The sequence below is a fragment of the Sebastes fasciatus genome, chromosome 2 (genome assembly GCF_043250625.1).
Source record: "Sebastes fasciatus isolate fSebFas1 chromosome 2, fSebFas1.pri, whole genome shotgun sequence".
NCBI lineage: Eukaryota > Metazoa > Chordata > Actinopteri > Perciformes > Sebastidae > Sebastes > Sebastes fasciatus.
The window spans coordinates 35,507,567-35,527,538 of record NC_133796.1 but is presented as its reverse complement, the minus strand read 5'-3'; the positions used below and the strand labels follow the sequence as shown (position 1 = coordinate 35,527,538).

The 19,972-nt window shown below is 40.6% G+C and overlaps 2 protein-coding genes across 5 annotated transcripts in view; one reads left to right on the top strand and one right to left on the bottom strand.

The window, feature by feature from the left end:
- LOC141759697 (casein kinase I) overlaps positions 1–19,972 on the bottom strand; it is a 407,488-nt gene that overhangs the window by 224,939 nt on the left and 162,577 nt on the right. The gene's annotated exons all lie outside the window — the stretch shown is intronic.
- LOC141759507 (paired amphipathic helix protein Sin3a-like) overlaps positions 1–19,972 on the top strand; it is a 28,779-nt gene that overhangs the window by 4,358 nt on the left and 4,449 nt on the right. The window contains exons 2-20 of the mRNA XM_074621638.1: positions 642–858; positions 2,144–2,332; positions 2,534–2,640; positions 4,426–4,765; positions 4,881–5,132; positions 6,433–6,585; positions 6,783–6,938; positions 7,842–7,928; positions 8,077–8,195; positions 9,030–9,255; positions 10,394–10,510; positions 10,726–10,964; positions 12,365–12,548; positions 12,741–13,326; positions 13,450–13,619; positions 14,916–15,089; positions 15,188–15,280; positions 17,058–17,152; positions 19,364–19,571. Of these exons, the coding sequence (XP_074477739.1) occupies positions 664–858; positions 2,144–2,332; positions 2,534–2,640; positions 4,426–4,765; positions 4,881–5,132; positions 6,433–6,585; positions 6,783–6,938; positions 7,842–7,928; positions 8,077–8,195; positions 9,030–9,255; positions 10,394–10,510; positions 10,726–10,964; positions 12,365–12,548; positions 12,741–13,326; positions 13,450–13,619; positions 14,916–15,089; positions 15,188–15,280; positions 17,058–17,152; positions 19,364–19,571 (3,690 nt within the window). The 5' untranslated portion in view covers positions 642–663. The remainder of the gene's footprint in view (positions 1–641; positions 859–2,143; positions 2,333–2,533; positions 2,641–4,425; positions 4,766–4,880; positions 5,133–6,432; positions 6,586–6,782; positions 6,939–7,841; positions 7,929–8,076; positions 8,196–9,029; positions 9,256–10,393; positions 10,511–10,725; positions 10,965–12,364; positions 12,549–12,740; positions 13,327–13,449; positions 13,620–14,915; positions 15,090–15,187; positions 15,281–17,057; positions 17,153–19,363; positions 19,572–19,972) is intronic.

Here is a 19,972-nt window from a genome sequence, read left to right as displayed (position 1 = left end):
ATTGTGATACTGGACATTAGTGATGCAACGGTTTAACAAGCCCACAGTTCGGTTAATATTGCAGTTTTTGGGTCACGGTTTGGTTTGTTTTGCACATTAGAGAGAAGAAAAACAACCATTTCCAATGTGTTTGAACTCCAAAATATATAATTAGATTGATAGTAATGAATGATATTTCTATATCATATGAAGCCATAACAATGATTTTATACACAAAATAAGGCAGTCTACTTAATGGTCAAGAGGGCCTATGTTTAGATAATTGCCTCTTCTATGTCTCTGGCACCTCATCGAATAATTAGCAGTCCTGTATTTAATAGTGGTGCAACGATTCAACAAGTCCACGGTTCGGTTTGTACAGTCATTGAACGGTTCAGTTTTGCATCCTTACTGGACAGCAGTAAAAATGTCCTTGATACGTGCCTGATGTACTTTACTCTCAACATACGCTCACCTCTTTGCATTTATGTTGATTTATAGAAGTATTACTGTCTATATCTGATTCTTTCTGTCTCTCTCTTACTGCTAAAGAAGTATGAGTAGACTGCACATTCTTGAAGGATTCTTTGAATAATTGTTTGTTCAGACAGATTAAAACTCAACAGCCTGTTTACTGTCCGTCTGTCTTTTGTCCACTTTAGCCCCTTTGAGTATGCGTATACAATGAAGAGGCGTGTGGAGGACCAGGAACCAATATTTGCGCCCCAGCAACAGCAAACACGTCGTCCCCCAGTTCAAGGCATTGCAGACAGCTTCCAGCACCGGGCCCTCGCCCCGGCCCCTACTGTGATAGAGGCAGCTGCAGACAACATGCAGCCATCCACCGGCATTCAGTATTCTCTGCCCCAAGGCTACCAGGTATGATGGCATCAATGTATTCGACTTTGACAACAGCCTCCAGAGCCGGATCTACTGTTATGTACAGTTGGGTCTTAGATTAAAGGTGCTCTATATGATATCTAGAGCACTCATACTAGGGGAGGGCATCACCAGAGCCCCCATAATACGATATTATCACGATACCTTACTGCGATTTTAAACATACTGTTTGATGATATGCGTATTACGTTAGTATTGCGGTTTTATTACCTTTTGTCAACTGCAAATTATGTAGTTTGTCAACATCTATTTTATTTAATAAGATAAAGTTCATCTCAGAGTTTTCATTCAGATATCTTGAGGTCAGAGGCCAAGGCACCTCTTTGAAAATAGCCATGCCATTTTTTCCTCGCCAGAATATAGCGCAAGTTTAGAGCGTTATTTGGCATTCTTCCCGACAAGCTAACATGACATGGTTGGTACCAATTCTTGGGTTTATCTTAACTCTAGCTTTTATACTGAGCCTGCTACAACCTCTGAAAGACAATACCGTTGGATTGTTAAGAGGTTAATATAATAAAAGATTGATACTTGACGTCCGTGAATCGATACAATTTTATGCATTATGTATCCTTTTTTTTTTTTTTTTCAAACTTTGTCTTTACGGACCATTTTAAACTTGAGCTTATTGAATGAAACAAAAAATAACAGTGCTGTATGATTGATTGGCTGCCTGTTTCATATGGCTTCTCTCAAAGGAGCAACATCTGAACTGAATATTTATTAAAAAGTAGGTGACGTTTTCAATAGAGCCTTTAATTCAGTGTAAAGACCATTACGCACTGTGGGGCGTGACGAATAAACAACACGAAAATTCGAAATGGTCGCCTGCAAATGTTATATTGGAGGCTTTTATTGTTAAAGGTAAGAACAGAAGAAGTAGATCTGGTCTGTCTTGGTTCAGACTACGGAGCCTCCGTGTTGTTGTTTTATAAATCTAAGCGCAACTCAACCCATTCAGCACAACTTGATTGGTTGGTGCCTTTACTCCCAGTGCGAAAGCTCAGAAAATCAACCATGTTCTGGCAAAAAAAATCGCCTTTTTTTAATCGCGTAATTTTCACGCTTTGTGTGAAAGTACTCGTTACAAAAACAACTGTTCAAAAAGATATATTGACATGCCAATTAATTGCACGAAAGAAAACGCCAGTGTGTAAACGCCTTAATTGTAATAATATGTGCAAGACTTTTTGTAACACCACTAAAGACATGGTTATCTTTAAGATTTATGGATCCTAAAATTCTAGTAATTTCTTCCTAAAAGGTGCCTACGATGCCTCAGAGCACAAGTGGACATGGACACGGACATGGACATAACAATACTGCACCTCATGTTGGTCCCCACGCACACGGCCTGGCAGTTCAGTCCCAGGGCCCTGCATTGGTCCAAGGTCACGTTCATCCCCCTTCACCCATGACTTCAGCCCAAGGACAGCAGTTCCAGCGACTGAAGGTACCTCTACATGGACAAGTATACAAACTGTAAAATATATCCACCCATGTAAACTAAGAAACAGCCACATGTGCTAAGTCTTTTGACATATTATAATGAATTTCTATTTTTTTCTGTTTCTATATTAATTTTTGTTCTACATTCAGTGGTTATTTTTAAGGGGGAGAATCTGTCAATAATTGTTGATTCTTTACTTTGTAGGTTGAAGATGCCTTGTCCTATCTGGATCAAGTGAAGCTGCAGTTTGGGAATCAGCCACAAGTTTATAATGATTTCCTTGACATTATGAAAGAGTTCAAGTCACAGAGGTGAGTACTAATTTTAGTGCCATTTCCCTCAACATTTTGAGAAAATCCATAAATAGTATTTCTTTTCTACCCCAAACTACTGATAATTTTCACCATAACATATTCATATTTATACCACTGTCTATACCAGGGGTCTCCAGCGTTTTTTCCTCTTTGCGCTAATTCGACAAAATGAAATTAGCCGAGAGCTACTCATTGCACCAAGTTGTTCATAGCCAATAGCAGACATAATTTCTGCCTTACTTTCATGGTCCTTTAATAACGTTTCAGCCACCGCAGTCATTGCCTTTATTACAATCCCGCCATATGCAAAGGGCTTTTTGCGTCAGGTTGTGACCCACTAAACTAAGACTCTGTTGCTGTGCTTGCCTTCTTCGTCAGTTTGGTAAACGGAGACTGTCGTCTTTTAAGCGTTGTTTTCAGCTCTTTTACCTTCTCTGTTCGTAGACCGCTACCTGCCGGAAAGTCCCATGAAAAATTTGTTGCGGACTTTGGTGAAGTGGCGCTCAAGTTTACATCTTTTACCGACTGACATGTTTGCAGTGAATAAAATAAAATCCCTTCCCTACCCCTTTTCTTATTAAAATAGTATATTTCTTTGCCTTTTATTGGCCTGGCTGTTTTCTGCAGTCATTCTCAAATCTGCTGTGTGCTTGCTAGTCTGCTAACATCGCCTAATATTACAGCGTCACTGATGTAACGCCTTTCATTGACAGCTGAAAATGCAAATAATCATTTTCGGTCAGAAGGGGGCGGGATGTCTGTGAATATGAACAGGTTTACAAAGAGACTGTGTTATCAAATTTCTGTGCATATTTTTTTTTACTTTTAGCAAGCCACTCAGAAATGGCTAGCACACTTGTTGGAGACCCCTGGTCTATACTGTACATACCGGATCTATAATGTATACACCTTATTCACATCATTCTTCCAAATCTTTGTTTTGTATATAATTTCTTACTATAAGCTTTCCCATACTTAAAGGACCAGTGTGTAACAATTAAGGGGATCTATTGGCAGAAATGGAATATAATATTAATAAGTATGTTTTCTTTAGTGTATCACCTGACAATAAGAGTCGTCGTGTTTTCGTTGGCTTAGAATGAGCTGTTTACATCTACATAGGGAGCGGGACCTCTTCAGGGAGTCCTTTATGTTGCTCCGTCATGTTTCTACAGTAGCCCAGAACGGACAAACCAAACACTGTTAACTTTTCCTGCTTGGGCCGGAGTCGATAACGTGACTCGCTCTCATTACCGCCGCTCTCTCTCTCTCTTGCTTCACAACTCACTTCCCACGTATATACACACACACACACACACACACACACACTCTACACACTGGCTCTGCTTCAGATGGTTCTAGAGAGGGACATTCGCGTTTTTGCACCAGCCACTGTAGCTCTCTAACACGCTTGGCACACATGAGAGGCTTCAGTTGGTTGTCATCTCCTCACTTCGCCGCGAGATACCACCAGATCCTACACACAGGACCTTTTAAACCTGCACCACATAATGTAATTGCTGCACATGTTTCGTACTGTATGTAGCATATTCATATTTTCACCTTACCGTTTATTCCACATTCTATATTTATCCTATATATTACTGTTCATTCAGTACATACTTTGCTGCTTTATGTTAAACTGCATTTTGTTGACAACAAAGTTGAATCTACCCTTCTATTGTTTCTAAGTTTTAACATGTAACATGCAGAACAATATCTGTGGACCCACTTGATGATGAATCAGATACTAAACTACTATCATTCATTCTGTTACTACAGCATTGACACTCCTGGAGTCATCAACCGTGTGTCCCAGCTCTTCAAGGGCCATCCAGACCTCATTATGGGTTTTAACACTTTCTTGCCACCCGGATATAAGATTGAGGTTCAAACCAACGATCTAGTCAATGTGACCACGCCGGGTCAGATCCACTACATCACCCCTCATGGTATCTCTGTTCAGAATATCCCTATGGTTGGAGCGTCCAGCCAACCTGCGAGCCACAACCAGCACCAGAGTCTGCCACAGGCTGGCCCGCACACTACCACCAACACCACCACCACCACCACCACCGTCCCACCCACCCCCACCCAACCGACTCCAAATAAAACCAGCAAGGTAGAACACATGCTTTGATACTGGTCTACTGAATTGAGTGTCTTGCACACCAAACTGAATGTTTGCTTGATGACTGTAATGACATGCTTGTGCTCTTCTCTGTCAATCCCATAAGCCAATTCAGTCTCCAGCCCACACACCCACCAGCCAGCCCAACCCATCCATCCCATCTTACGCCTCACCACGCTCACCTTCGGTTCAGTCCCACACTCCCGTGAGCAGCACGCCGTCCGGTGGGCCGCCTCTCCAGAACAACCAGCCTGTGGAGTTCAACCACGCTATAAATTATGTCAACAAGATCAAGAACCGCTTCCAGGGTCAGCCAGACATCTACAAAGCCTTCCTGGAAATCCTTCACACATACCAGGTGAGAAAATACACATCAGTAAAAAAATATTCAGGCAATGTAGCATATACAGGGCTGTTGGTACCAGAGCTTGTGAGCGGAGTGGAGCAGTGAGAATTTCCGCTCCTCACTCACAGAGCTGTTCATTCCCTCAAGGCCGCTCCACTCAAATCGCTCACCACTTGTTCTAGAAAAAGAAACAAGCTGTTCTGTATGTTAATTAGGACTGTACTGAATGTAATTTTTTTTACATTCAAAGCTTCTTTTGAGGTTTATGACCCCTAAAATAAATCCTGAAATAAAATCCTCAATTTGAATAAAGTGATTTATCGTATTGAATGAACTAGTCTTTTTTTATTAAAATAACTTACTTTAATGAATATAACTCAACAGTTTTGTTTGATCGCTTCTGGACCGCCCCGTTAATACAGACGCTTCTTTTGTGTGCGGCGAGTGGGAGACCAAACAGTTGTTTGACCACAGTGAAAATGTTGGTTTTGAAAGGCTAAACGCCAACAAATATGGAATAAAGCAGAATAATTCGTTAGATAAAAACATGTTGTGAATTTTGGAAACGATTACATCTGTCTTTTTTCAATAAATGTAGAGTTTTGGACTTTACAACGCTCTGGAGCTGCCTTGCACGATACACAGTAGGGATGTCCCGATCGAGTTTTTTTGCCCCCGATCGCGAATTGAATCCTTTAATGTTGTCTGTATAGCTGATACCGATCAGTTAAAAAAACGCCTTGATTGGCCCTGATACCGATCTTTGAGGTCGGATCAGGACATCCCTAACATATAATAGGCCTACATTCTGGGTCGGACTCGCTCTGGCATGCAAAACTCATGGTGTGAGCGGTACCGGAGCGATGCTCCAACTTTTAAATAAAGCCGCTTTGCGCTCCATCCAAAATCTTTATGCTCCACTCTAGGGATGCTCATGCAGCCACTTTCCCAGTAAAAGTCTCCACCGCACATTTAGTTTAGTTTAGCAGGTTGTCAGCTGTGTGTCTGCCCGGCGTAACGATACTTTGTCTGCCCTGCATAACTTTAGCGAGTGTTCAACAAACAGCAACTCTAGCATTGCCGGAGGCTCCGTGCTCGCCGCCGCACACGCAGTCTGCGTAACTTTAGCGAGTTTCCAACAGACCTTTTGTGTGTGTGTGCGTTGGCGGTGAGTGTGAGGTTAAAATGCTTAATGTCGGTAAACGGTTAATTATGGACATCTCTACTCCACTCCCATGCTCTGGTTGGTACCCAGGGGGATGCACCCAGTGGGAATCTCACCACCTCTTTTTTTAAATGCTTAATTTTCTAGAAGGAACAACGAAATGCTAAAGAAGCAGGAGGCAACTACACCCCAGCACTGACTGAGCAGGAGGTCTACACTCAGGTGGCAAGACTCTTCAAGAACCAGGAGGACCTTCTCTCAGAGTTTGGACAGTTCCTGCCAGATGCAAACAGCTCGATGGTGAGTCTCTGTGAACGCACTCCTACAGCATCGGCCATTATAACTGGACTCTATTAAACCGGTATGGTTGGTGGCAACAGTCTTTTTATTAAAAGGGTTCAGTCTTCAGTTAACTATTGATGAAACGTTACTGAAACAACACACATTTTCTTTGATGTTTCCTGTTAATTTTTTGTGATGTGTAATGCTCTTCTCAGCTGCTGGGCAAGGTCACCCCAGACAGGGCCGACTCGGTGCGTAATGATCATGGCGGTACAGTAAAGAGACCTTTAATGAACAGCAAACAGAGACTGAGCCAGAACGGCCTACCAATCAGGAGACCTGCTGGAGTTGGACCCACACCGCCTGTCAAGGTACACACCACTCTACATGCTGATGTCCTTCTTGTATTCAGCTGCCACCTTTTAGTCAATTAGTCGACTAATTTGTCGTTTTGGTCTTAGTCGACTAAGATTTCTTTCGTTGATTAGTCTTTTTTTTTTTATGCTGAATGACTTGTTTCCAAGAAACTTATGATAATCTCTGGTAAACACCAGATTTAAAGTGATGCTTTTGTGTGATTCTATTTAGAGAAATTCTGTTTTACAGATCTGTAGATTAAATCAACTAATCGATTAGTGGACTTTCTTTGGTCGAGGACAGCCCTATCTGCTATATTATACAGGGGTGCAAACTTGTCACCTTCATAAAAAGCGCTGTTTTGATGGTGGGGTTATTATTATTACTATTATTATTTTGAATTGCCCTGAACTGATGTTGCCCATACATTACTTTTGTAGCAGTAAGATTACATGAATTCTAGAGGGAGTTTCCCCTATATCCTCATGCTAAAATCAACCGTAAATCCACATTTAAAAGCTGATATGTAAAAAAGAAAGAGAAAAAAAAATCTTTCGCCCTTGATGAGTTTGCATCCCTGATTGTAGATGTCAGAAATGTCGGTATGCTCCAAAGCCAATTTGTCTTCAATTTATATTAATGAGGGTAGGTAGACTCAATATTAGAAACACCTCACAAAGACAGTTAAATAGCATCTACACCAAACAACAGCCTTCAATTGAATCAGCACTTAAACAGTTTCATTAGAACCATCATGAGAGTAGGATTTATTTTAGGGCTGTTTTATTAGTTTTAGTTCAACCCGAACCCCAAAATGATAACATTCTCTTCTGTAATAAGATTTACCATTTTCAAAATAAAACATTTTTGAGAGCCTGCAACAATCATAATTTGGTCATGTCTTTTTACTGTTTCAGAAAAAGCCCAAGATATTGGGGAAGGACCATGGACTGACTGATGTCAGCAAACACAGCACCAGCACTGAAACTATGTTCTTTGAGAAGGTCGGTATTCTTATATTCAGTACCATTATTTTTTATATAAAGTCCTGCAATAACAAGATGATGACCAAAATATTAATCATATGATTACTTTCAGGGGAAAGTTTGTTAATTAATTTTATTTTTGTCGTCACTGAAAACACTTGAACAGGTGAAGAAGGCACTGCGGAGCTCTGAGGCGTACGACAACTTCCTGCGGTGTCTTCACATTTTCAACCAGGAAGTGATCTCTCGTGCCGAGCTAGTCCAGTTAGTCATCCCATTTCTTGGGTGAGTTTAAATATGCACACAGTCTGCTACACATACCTACAGTCACCAGCACTTTATTGCCTCTATAACTACTGTTTTGCATTGTAGCTAAATGATAACACCATACTAAAACACTTTATTCAGTACTATGTGATGTGATGTTTTTTTGTTGTTGTTTTTTTTCTGATATAACATCATGCCCTTGTTGCACCTGTCAGATTTGTATTTTAATGGTATTGATTTTCTATACAATACATTAAGATAAAACTAGAGATGCACCGATCGATCGGCTGGTGACCGGAATCTGACTATTTTCAGTTTAAGTTTAAGTCTCAGAAATAGGCGATTTTGTGCCTCTCAGATTTACTGTAATTCATTCCCAATGCTGCTCAAAGTAATCAAAGCTGGAGGACTTCGCTCGCCACAGGAGTGGGAATTAATATAATATAATATAATATAATACACACACACCTTTACATTCTTGTAAATAGATACTGATTCATAAATTGTTTTGTATTAATCAATAGATGCATAAGTACATAGTTTTAATTGAATTTTCCATTAAAGAAAAGTTACAGTAATGTTTGTGTATGCTGTCAATTATAGTTCATAAAAAATAAAGAAAATCCTAATCGGCTAGGAAAATTGCAATCGGTGCATCTCAAGATGAAACAAAATATAAATAATAAAAAACAAAATGTACACAATATCTGTTTCAACATCCATGTACATCATATTTAATACTTTTATCACTGAAAAATATCTACTACCAATGTTACACAATATCTGTCAGCCACCAGGCTGCAGTTTCACTACTAATTGTTTATTTAACGTACATTGTATTATGATTGACAGAAAATTCCCAGAGCTTTTTACATGGTTTAAGAACTTCCTGGGCTACCGAGAGTCCATTCACGGGGAGTCGAGCCACACAGAGAGTTTACCCAAGGAGCGGGCAACAGAGGGCATCGCCATGGAGATTGACTACGCTTCCTGCAAGAGGCTGGGGTCCAGCTATAGAGCACTGCCCAAGAGCTACACGCAGCCCAAATGCACGGGAAGGACGCCGCTGTGCAGAGAGGTAAGTCACTGAAGGAAGTCCGCTTATTAAAGGCACATAATAACCTGTTTATTCTCTCCCACAGGGCTGCCACAGTACGTACGATGGTATCAATGTATTTAAGCTTGGACAACAGCCTCAGGAGTCGGAGATGATGCATTTTAGATAAACATCTGCCAGACACTTAACAATATCAATAGCTCAATATCTATAGAGCACTTACTTTGATCTCTAATGTTGGATGGCGTTGTGTCAGGCCTCTCAAGTCGAGCTTTCGCTACAGGGTCCATTTTGGCGGCCTCACTCTTGTGGTGCGCTTAAAGGTGTGTGTATAGATTAGAGGTGTTGCCTCCAGATGCTGCCACCTTCATCAGACAAAGTTTACAGATTGCCTCGTTAACGTTATCAGATTCCCTTATAGCATTGGCTTTAAATCTGAAATATTGCCAAATATGTACTTTGACACCAAATCCTCCGCCGTCATCTTGTCTCTCAACTCTTTTTACTCGTCATGGGCTGAGTGCAGTCTGACCTCTGCTATTCTGTACAGCGATTCTGCAGTACGAAGTACATGCCTTCAGTTTGTATTTTGTAGTGTCCGTCATCTGACTAAGTATTGATGTCATGCTTAGTATTTTACTAATTCTTTTTTGTTTAATGAATATGATACGCAAAAGGTACTAAATGAGTTTCATTTCTATTTTATAAAAAAGCCTAATGATGGTGGTGGAGGTGTGCAAGTAATATGATTGGTGTATGCCCGAAACACCGTGTAACAACGACTGCCGTGGCAAACCTGTAGCCAACAATAAATAACCTATTTGGCAATTAAACAAAGTAGGGATTCAATTAAAGATGATGAAGACTAATGGATTGTTTGACCGAGTGTTTCATCAAGAAAACAAGGCAATCTTCTAACTATATTATGTTACAAACGGTGTGTTCATTACATAGTATTGCTTCATTTATATAAAGTGCAGTTCATATTCTGAATGAACTGTAAAGTATTTTCGAGTTTGATTGATTGGGCTTCAATATCAAACCTACACACTTTGATTTTAATGAGTTATTTTCCAACCTTTTGTGTTTTGTGATGTTTGTGCTTGACTTTAATTTTCGAAGAAATGCTTTCCTTAAACGGACATTTGTCCTCTTGCAGGTTCTGAATGACACGTGGGTGTCGTTTCCATCGTGGTCTGAGGATTCTACGTTTGTGAGCTCCAAGAAGACTCAATATGAGGAGCACATTTACAGATGTGAGGATGAGCGCTTTGAGGTGAGGAAAACTCCGTCCACTCACTCCAGAGTAAAAACTGTAGGTTCTTGTGTGGTTATAAGAATGTGTTCAGCACTTTCTCTCCATGATGCACTTTGCTCAGGAGTCAAAAGCCTTTTAGATATCTAATGAAAACCTTGCTGCTGACACCACCAGTCATAATCAGACATGGGTAAACACGTGTCAATAATTTCACTGTGATTGCACCCCTTCAGCTGGATGTCGTGTTGGAAGCCAACCTTGCCACGATACGAGCCCTGGAGACGGTGCAGCGGAGGATGTCTCGCATGTCGGCTGAGGAGCAGCTGCGCTTCAAGCTGGACAACACGATGGGCGGCTCCTCAGAGGTCATTCACCGCAAAGCTATCCAGAGGATATACGGAGACAAGGCCAACGACATCATCGACGGACTCAAGAAGAACCCAGCTGTGTCTGTCCCCATAGTGCTGAAAAGGTTAATAGTCTGATTTTAATTACTTTTCTGCCTTTGATTAGGGCTTAACAGCTGTTCATAATTTATGATATTTGATTTAATAACAGGGAGAAACCCCAGGTGAAAGGTTACAATTTTCAAGTAATAGATATCACCATGAAAGTTCCCCGGTTGATTACTTGCATTAAGACAATTATTTTTTGTATCACAAGTTTTCTGAAATTGTATGTTTAGATATGCAGAGAGGCATTATCTTATTAAATATGTGCTAATTTGCATACTTTTCCAGAACAGAAATCTGTAAAATCTCTAAAATATTAAAACAAGTGGCAAACGAGGAAGGAAATATATTAAAAAGCCTTTATCATAGTGGCTAAATCATTAAAAAAAATGTTTCAACAACTGTAGGTCTTCGTCAGGGCTTTCAACAAACAGACAAAGCGGAGATGACCTTACCTATATGGTCAAAAAAGACGTTACCTAGTACTAAACCCAGGACTACTTTTCATTGATGATGTATATAAATTACTTTTTTCTGTGTTATTTCTTCATGATATTTTGTTGTTAGTATTACGTGGATCAATGCGTGATTGCCTCCTAGTTATTGATACCACACAGGTGAGGCCAGATCCGCCTTGTTGGATTGTTGAAAGCCCCGACGAAGGTCTACAGTGGTCGACACGTTTTTGCCTTATGGTTGAGCACACAGAGCAACCAGTTATCTCTCCTTTTTGTCTCATTTTATTAACATTAGTCAAAGGTTTTTACAGAGGAAATGTTGAATATCTCTTTCTATCACTCCATAAATCAGGAAATACTGTCAACAGCCATAAAAAAATCTATTTTTGCTGTGTTTTTAGGAATAAAATGTTCTATAAATCAGAATATGAATGATATATGAACAAACTCCTCTGTAAAAACCTTCAAAAAGGTAGGAATGAAACTGGGAAGTTTGGTGTATGTAAGTGCTACTGAAGTGGAGATTTCTGGCTCAGACTATGACAAACACCTCATTTTGAGAAAACGGTCTTTAAAGATATGGTTTGTAAAATTCCATATATTTTGAAGACACTACAGGTGACTAGGGTAAAAAATTAACTGATAGATATCACCATGAAACGTCCCCAGTTGATTACTTACATTAAGACAATTATTTACAATATTACAAGTTTTCTGAAATGTTGTGTTTAAATATTCAAATGATTATCTAATGCTAACTTTTGGCGAATTTAGGAGAAAAATAAACCCCTAAATGTGTATTTTGGATGATTTCTTTCCACTAGTCTGAAAGAAGACATGGTATGGAAGAAAAATGGCCCAAAATCTCAAAATTGACCACCTGTGCATAAAAAAACGATGTTTTTTCCCGGGGGTGTCTCACCTTAAGATTTGTTCATCACTTTTTTCTGTCCCTGTTTCAGATTAAAAATGAAGGAGGAGGAGTGGAGAGAAGCCCAGCGAGGCTTCAACAAAATCTGGCGGGAGCAGAATGAAAAGTATTACCTGAAGTCACTCGACCACCAAGGCATCAACTTCAAGCAGAATGACACCAAAGTGTTGCGTTCAAAGACCTTACTCAATGAGATTGAGATGCTGTATGATGACGTAAGTAAACATGAAGAAAAGAAAAGAAGTAATGGCTCATTGTTATTGATGGTTGGTGGTGCCTTTGATGCAGTAGTTTGATTTATTTGTTGAAGCTGTAAGTGGGACTTGTACATGCAGAATGCTACCGTCTAATAAGAGAAATACACCTCACAATTCAGCTCAATCTACTCTACTGTCTGTGTCCTGTAGCGCCAGGAGCGAGCATCCGAGGAAACTGCCACACCGCCACCGAGCGGCCCACACATGACCCAGACCTATGACGACAGCCAAATCCTGGAGGACGCCGCCGCCCTCATCATCCACCACGTCAAGAGACAAGTGGGCATCCAGAAAGAAGACAAGTACAAGATCAAACAGATCATCCACCACTTCATCCCCGACCTGCTGTTTGCGCGGCGAGGCGAGCTCTCTGATGTTGAGGAGGAGGAAGAAGAGGAGGAGGAAGAAGACATGGAGATGGATCCAGATGGCCCCAAGAAGCATAACGGCCTGCCAGGCAGCAGCCCGTCAAAATCCAAGCTGCTCTTCAGCAACACGGCGGCTCAGAAGCTGCGGGGCACAGATGATGCTTATAATATGTTCTTCGTGAACAACTACTGGTACATCTTCCTTCGTCTGCACCACATCCTCTGCTCTCGTTTGCTGCGGATCTACGGCCAAGCTGAGAAGCAGATTGAGGAGGATGCCCGCGAACGAGAGTGGGAAAGAGAAGTGTTGGGGCTCAAAAGGGAGAAAAATGAAAATCCAGCAATCCAGCTGAAGATGAAGGAGCCAAGTAAGTGAGAAAACAAGTGGTGGAAGTTTTAATCTTGAAGTTTTCCTCTACACAACCATGCTGTATCATACTTTGTGATTTATCACCGTATAACTCAACACATTTACTCTTTTCTACCTGCAGTGGATGTTGACGTAGAGGACTATTACTCGGTGTTTCTGGAAATGGTGCGTAATCTTTTGGATGGAAACATGGAGCCGACTCACTACGAGGACTCCGTGAGGGAAATGTTTACTATCCATGCCTACATTGCCTTCACCATGGACAAACTCATCCAGAGCATCGTCCGGCAGGTCAGCACATTCAAGATTACATCATATGATTTGATTTATGTTGCACAAAAAGAGGCTAGACTTCTAACTTCTTAACTGTATGTAGTTCAATTCAAATTCAAATATTATTAATTAATGTGTGTGCAAATAACAATGCTAATAATAATAATAAGGGATGTCACGAGAAATTCGGTACCAAGACGATGCTAAAGTTCTGAAAACATGACGTACTCGTTTTTCTACAGTACCGTAGGTGCCGTCCGGGCTCAAGACTAAAGGCCGTTTCACACCGATGGCGTTTTTTTCGTGCCATTAATTCACACATCAATAAATTTTTTTAGAACTGTTGTTTTTGTCAGAACGTGGATATTACGTGGCCAATGAGCCATCCAATTACGTTGTGCCGAATGGGTTGACTTGCACCTATGAAACGACAAAATGTATTACTCCTTTCAACCTTGACAAAGGCAGCGCAGACCAGGTCCACTCCTTCCATTCTTACCTTTCACAATAAAAGCTCTTGACATTTAATATTCACAGGGAAGTATTTTGCATTTACGTTTATCCGTCACGCCCCTGGTGTGTAAAGGCGTTAATGGCATCCCGTCGTCCCAGGGACGATAGAAAATGTGTTTGGGACGCAGTAAACGCCCAGGGAGTCCACCCTGTTTCTTTCCCTTTGTTGTTGTTTTTACATTGCAAACAACAAAGTTGAAATCGGCAGGATGAGAGCTAGTTAACGTTAGCTGTTTGCTCCGTGCAGGATTGTGCTGCTTACCGGCTGCTAACAGCTAACGTTAACTAGCTCTCATCCTGCCGATTTCAACAAGGGAGGTGCCATTGATTTACATTATGATGCGTTCAGGCGAATGGTATTGGTGATCAGATATTGGGCGAAGGTCAATTCTAACGTTATCATGATGTGTTCAAATCTAATCTTGTAAAATGTAGTTTTGGGCGAGAAATTTGAATAAATCCAGTTGTTTGAAGGAGATCTTTTCACAGCAATATAAAATAGATAATAGAGAGTGAATTATATCCTGTTTAATTTCCTAACAAAAACCAGTATGCAACCAGTAATAAGTGTATGTTGAAGTACATGGGATTTATTGTTTTACTTTTGTTTTTTACCCCAGTAGCGAATTGGTATTGAGAATCATGAAATTTCACTGGTATTGGTGTCGACCACTAAATTTCTGTTATCGTGACATCCCTAATAATAATAACCTGAATATTAACCTCTGCACTGATGGGGCTTTATCATAACAAGCTCAAGTTTTTGTAGCTGCTGCATACTAAACCTGTTGCTTTTCACAGCTCCAGCACCTCGTCACTGATGATGTATGTGCGCGTGTAACGGACATGTACCTGAGCGAAAGTGCCAATAAAGCCACGGGGGGCACCCTGTCCACGCAGACATCCAGGGCCACAGCAGAGGGGACCTACCAGCGCAAAGCAGAGCAGCTGATGTCGGACGAGAACTCCTTCAAGGTACCACAAGCCCAGAGAGTAATGATGATGGTATCGTAGTTTAAACTACTTTGAACATGTTGTTTATAAGTGATTTCCTGTGATTCTGTTTTGTTTAGTTGATGTTTGTAAAGAGCCGAGGAACCGTCAGTCTGGCCATGGAGCTGCTGGACACAGACGAGGAGAACTCTGATGAGCCGGCCGAGGCAGAGGTACGACTCTTTCAATATTCAAGTACAATTCATACACTAAGTCGTCAGTTTATTTGTTGTTATCTGGTACAACAGCCCTGCAATAAATCTGACCGCTATGAATATTTTTTTGAGGCTGGAGTTAATGGTGATTTTGAATTGTTTGCATTATATCGTAATGTGTTTTCTAATATTTTGTCCTCCCAAAATTGACATCAGTGGATATTGGTGTGGAAACGATTAGTCAGTTTACACAACAAAGCACAAATTTAATCGCTATTAAGTCTTTTTTAGATAGATACTTTATTCATACCCTTCGAGAAATGCAGGTGTGCAGTAACTCTCACAATCTGTATTAGCATATAGATTAGGTTACTTAAAAGCAAAGTAAAATAAATAAATATGACTGCAACGGCGTTTTGAGGCTGCTGTGTCCGTACTACGGGTCTCCTCTCCTCAGCCATCTGTGTGTGCGAGTGTAGACTTACCTCAAATTCACCTTTGTGGGCCCTCTCCCCCTAAACCACAGCATTTTTGAGGCAGTTGTCTCCGTGTAATACGCACTGTCGATCCCGGTAGTGCTCGGCTTTAATCCCGTGCGTAATGCAGCCTGGGGAAGCTTCCTCTCGGCCCTTTCAGTCCGAGCCTTGTATGTATTTCACTCTGACATAAGCAACGGCGACGAGGGCTCTTGGCTCATTTCCATGATATGACTCAGGATGGACTCAGCCAGACATTTCTTTGTTCTCGACTGAGATGGACAGCATAGCGCTGCAACGCATGTCTTTCAGTTTAATTAAAGACGTTCATTTTTAAGGATTCTGTTATTCTACAGTATAGTTTGTACTGTTATTTGTTAAGCTTATGTTGGTCGATTTGATTTATTTGTGGTGCTCTAAACGGTATTGTATCGTGAGTTAATCTGTAATTTAGAGGTAGACGTCCTATCCGATTAATCGGCGCCGATAGGACATTTTACAAACTATCATTATCGGTGGAACTGGGCTCTGATGGTGGCCGATGGCTGCACAGCTCGTACCAGTCACATAGGGACATACATCGCTGTTTACCATGGAGGCTCCATACACAAAGTCGAGGTAGACGGGGGAGAAAAAAGTTATCTCTCGAATATAGAACGCAAAACACAATATAAGACGGGCAGACATGGAGGAAAATAAATCATTCACTGTTACTTTAACTTGCTTATTCTACCAGTTTGGCGTTCTCTCTTCTAAATAATCCAATCAGGTAACCATCCATTAATTAAATTAAATCACACACTTTAGGATCCTCTTTACCTTGGAAATATGCACCAACATTATTGGTTTGTAAAAGTGGCATTTAACAACGTAACAGGACATGCAACAGAAGTAATCCTGCCAGTCATACTGTAAGCCACAGAACAGCACATCGCCCATTGCAAATAAATAGAACATTTTCCAATGATGTAATGCACCAAAATCACACTTCAGGATGTTCTCTTACGAATTATTAAATTCGTAGTGACAATAAACTAATCTATTAAAAACATCATATGCAAAAGTAGCTGACTAGGCTGTTGCAGAAGTGAAGAAGATATCGTCCGATTAATTGACTCTTTCCTGCTCCAAACTATCTTTATTATAGCGGCCTTTAAAAATCCACTATCGGTCGACCTCTACTATAATTTTCAACCCTAATATTCCATAACATTCCCATAACCACTAGTCTGGTTTAGTAGAAGGATCAAAAGTACGTCTTGTCTGTATGCTTCTGTATATTTAATACATGTTTTTTTCTTCTGCTCTGTCCTCCACAGAGGTGGTCCGACTACGTGGGCAGATACCTGAACTCAGATTCTGCGTCCCCGGAACTGCGTGAGCACCTGTCCCAGAAGCCGGTGTTCCTCCCCAGGTGAGGCCCCAGCCATGTGTCCCTCTTGTCTGCATACTTTCTGTCCTGAGGCTCTAGTCAGCCGAGCAGCCACTCCACTGTTGACAAGCCAAACCAGCTGCCAAACGCAACTCATTTTTCACCGATAGAAACAGTGGCACTTCTGCACAAGCCTGACTTAGGAAGCTCTTTGTAATCGCTAAAGTTTTTGGGCGTCTGCCTTTTTAGTAACGGACGAACAGCGAGGGTTTGAGAAGGTTCATTAAAGAGAGTAACTCCACAGTTACAGTGAAGTGCTTGCGGTGCCTGAATTTCCCTCCTGTTTGTAAAGAATCTCATTGGCTGTGACTTTTTCAGTTTCTGACGTCTGCCTCACACGGAAGATTGCACTTTACATGGCCATCTTTTAAAAAGAAAAAATGGAATTTATTTATTCATTGATTCAGTTCCTTTTTAATGGGAATTTTATTTATTAATAGTAAGGTTTTTTAAAATGGTTTTGGCTTGATCATGGGTTTTGAATTTCCACCTTAGCAGACAGCTATAAGGAATCATTTGGTTTGATTATTCACATTGTATTGAATTTAAATGATGATTTCCATTGTGTAACATAAGAACAAACATCACTGAATGCACAAAGCAAATGGGTTCCACCTTTTTCATTTTAATTTCATTTTTCTAATGATGTCTTTGACCTGAGTTTGAGAGACTGAAGCTGTTGTTTAGGACCTGAGAGACTTTGTTAAGAGAGAGGACAGTCATGGTTTCCTTTTCTACCTGATCATGCCCTTTGTTTGTGATTGTATTCAGATCAAAGGTCCTGTATTTGACTGCAACTGTAAATGTTCAAATGTCCATTTGTTTAAGTCTGTTATACTCAGTGTTATGTTTGTAATAATTTTCAGTGGAAACAGTGCACTCCCGTTGCAACTTTTTGTTGTGGGTGAGGTTTTTTTTTCCACTGGTTTGACAGAAATTAGCACTCATAAGTTTTTAAAAACTCTGGTCAAGCACATTATCTGCAACACTTGTACAGAGGAGTAGGGTTTGTAAATAAAATGATTGTCTAAATTGTATGTTCATGTTGGCGTATTTCTTTCCCGACACCCCAGAGCTGTGCATGGAGGCTCCAGATGAGTGTTGCACATAAAGTCTGTCATTGCTTTTTGGTGCTTCTTCAGTTTTATTTGTTTTATTTCTTTGAGATGGCTGTCCATTACCATAAACATTTCAAAAAAGGCTTTTTAAGAAATAAAACCAATATTGGTCTTAGTTTTATCTTATTTAACCCATTGCATAAATCTGGTGATGATTTATCAGTGGGCTCACCCACATCTTGTCCCCTTTTTTTCATCAAATCTATGAGAGATCAGCAGCACAAGAGGTCAAAAGACTTCCTTCTTCACAAAAGTCTTCAATGGCAGTAAAAAAAAAAAAAACTCTCCAGCAGTTTCTTTTCCAGTTGTGTTGGGTCTTCATCTCATGATCATAACACTCTGTACATTGTTGGTGAAAGTATGTGCACATCAAAGCTCATATTTTTGGATTGGTTTCCTATCAGGCAGCAATTTTGTAGTGTTTGTTTCTAACAGTTTTGACTTGAAATTGGCCTCACTGTCATGTCTTTTAAGTGGAGCCCTGAATGCAAAAATATGCTTCATGGTTTCAGTCCCCGCACACCTGAACCCTCAGTGGTAAGTACACATTTAAAACTTTCATTCAGGTGGGGTGAATCATTGCATTTTTTTATTTAACTGCACAAAATCAGGACAAATTTCCAATGTTTGCAACTACAGTATGTGGCTGTGCAACGGAAGTGCACTGTACAGAAATATCACGACTGCTGCCTCTGCTGCTCTTATAGATCCACATTTCCCTCGAATGATTTGACTCCCTATCTAATTCGGTTACTCGGTGAGTTGCAATGCATGGGTTTAAAGATAATTGTTTAAAGGGACAGTCCTCTCAAATTTGACTATACTGTTCTCAAATTTCATGTGTATAGTGCCTGACCACATCTCTTAGGCTTTAAAACTGCACAGTGCATACAGTCAAATACAAATCTGTGCCATGTATAACTCAAGTTAATAAAACACTTTTACAGACTTTAGAAATTTGTGCGAACTTTCCCTGTAAACGTGATGCAACGTTTTTGATGTGTGATCCCAGAGAAATTCTTCTGACTACTCCAGTCAGTGTTACTCATGGTTGTCGATCTGTTTTGGCTTTCAGGAATTTGAGACGGATCAGAAAGTGCCAGAGAGGATGGGAGCGACTGCAGCAGGAGAGGATGAACAAGGTCCCGTCGGACAAGTCGCAGGACGGCGACAGTGGGCTGAAGATGGAGTGCATGTTTAAGCTCAACTCCTACAAGATGGTCTACGTCTGCAAGTCCGAGGACTACATGTACAGGCACACGGCGCTCACGCGGGCTCATCAGGTAAGCACAGGAAATACTAGTCGTATACTCGATGTAGGTTCTGTCTGCCCCTAATTTATTATTAATAGTTATCGGTTTAATGCTACTGGATGATAAGTAATGTCAGAAAATCTAAAATAAAATGTTCCCTCAGTTAAGGAACAGTGTGTAACATTTCGGGGATCTATTGGCAGAAATGGAATATAATATTCATAACTATGTTTTCTTTAGTGTATAATCACCTGAAACTTAGCTTAGAATGAGCCGTTTATATCTACAGAGGGAGCGGGTCCTCTTCTCAGAGTCTGCAAGGTTGCTTCGCCATGTTTCCACAGTAACCCAGAACGGATAAACAGAATACGTTTCCTGAAGGCCACCGTAGTTCTCCGATGCGATTGTGAAACTGCGATATTGTGAGCCGC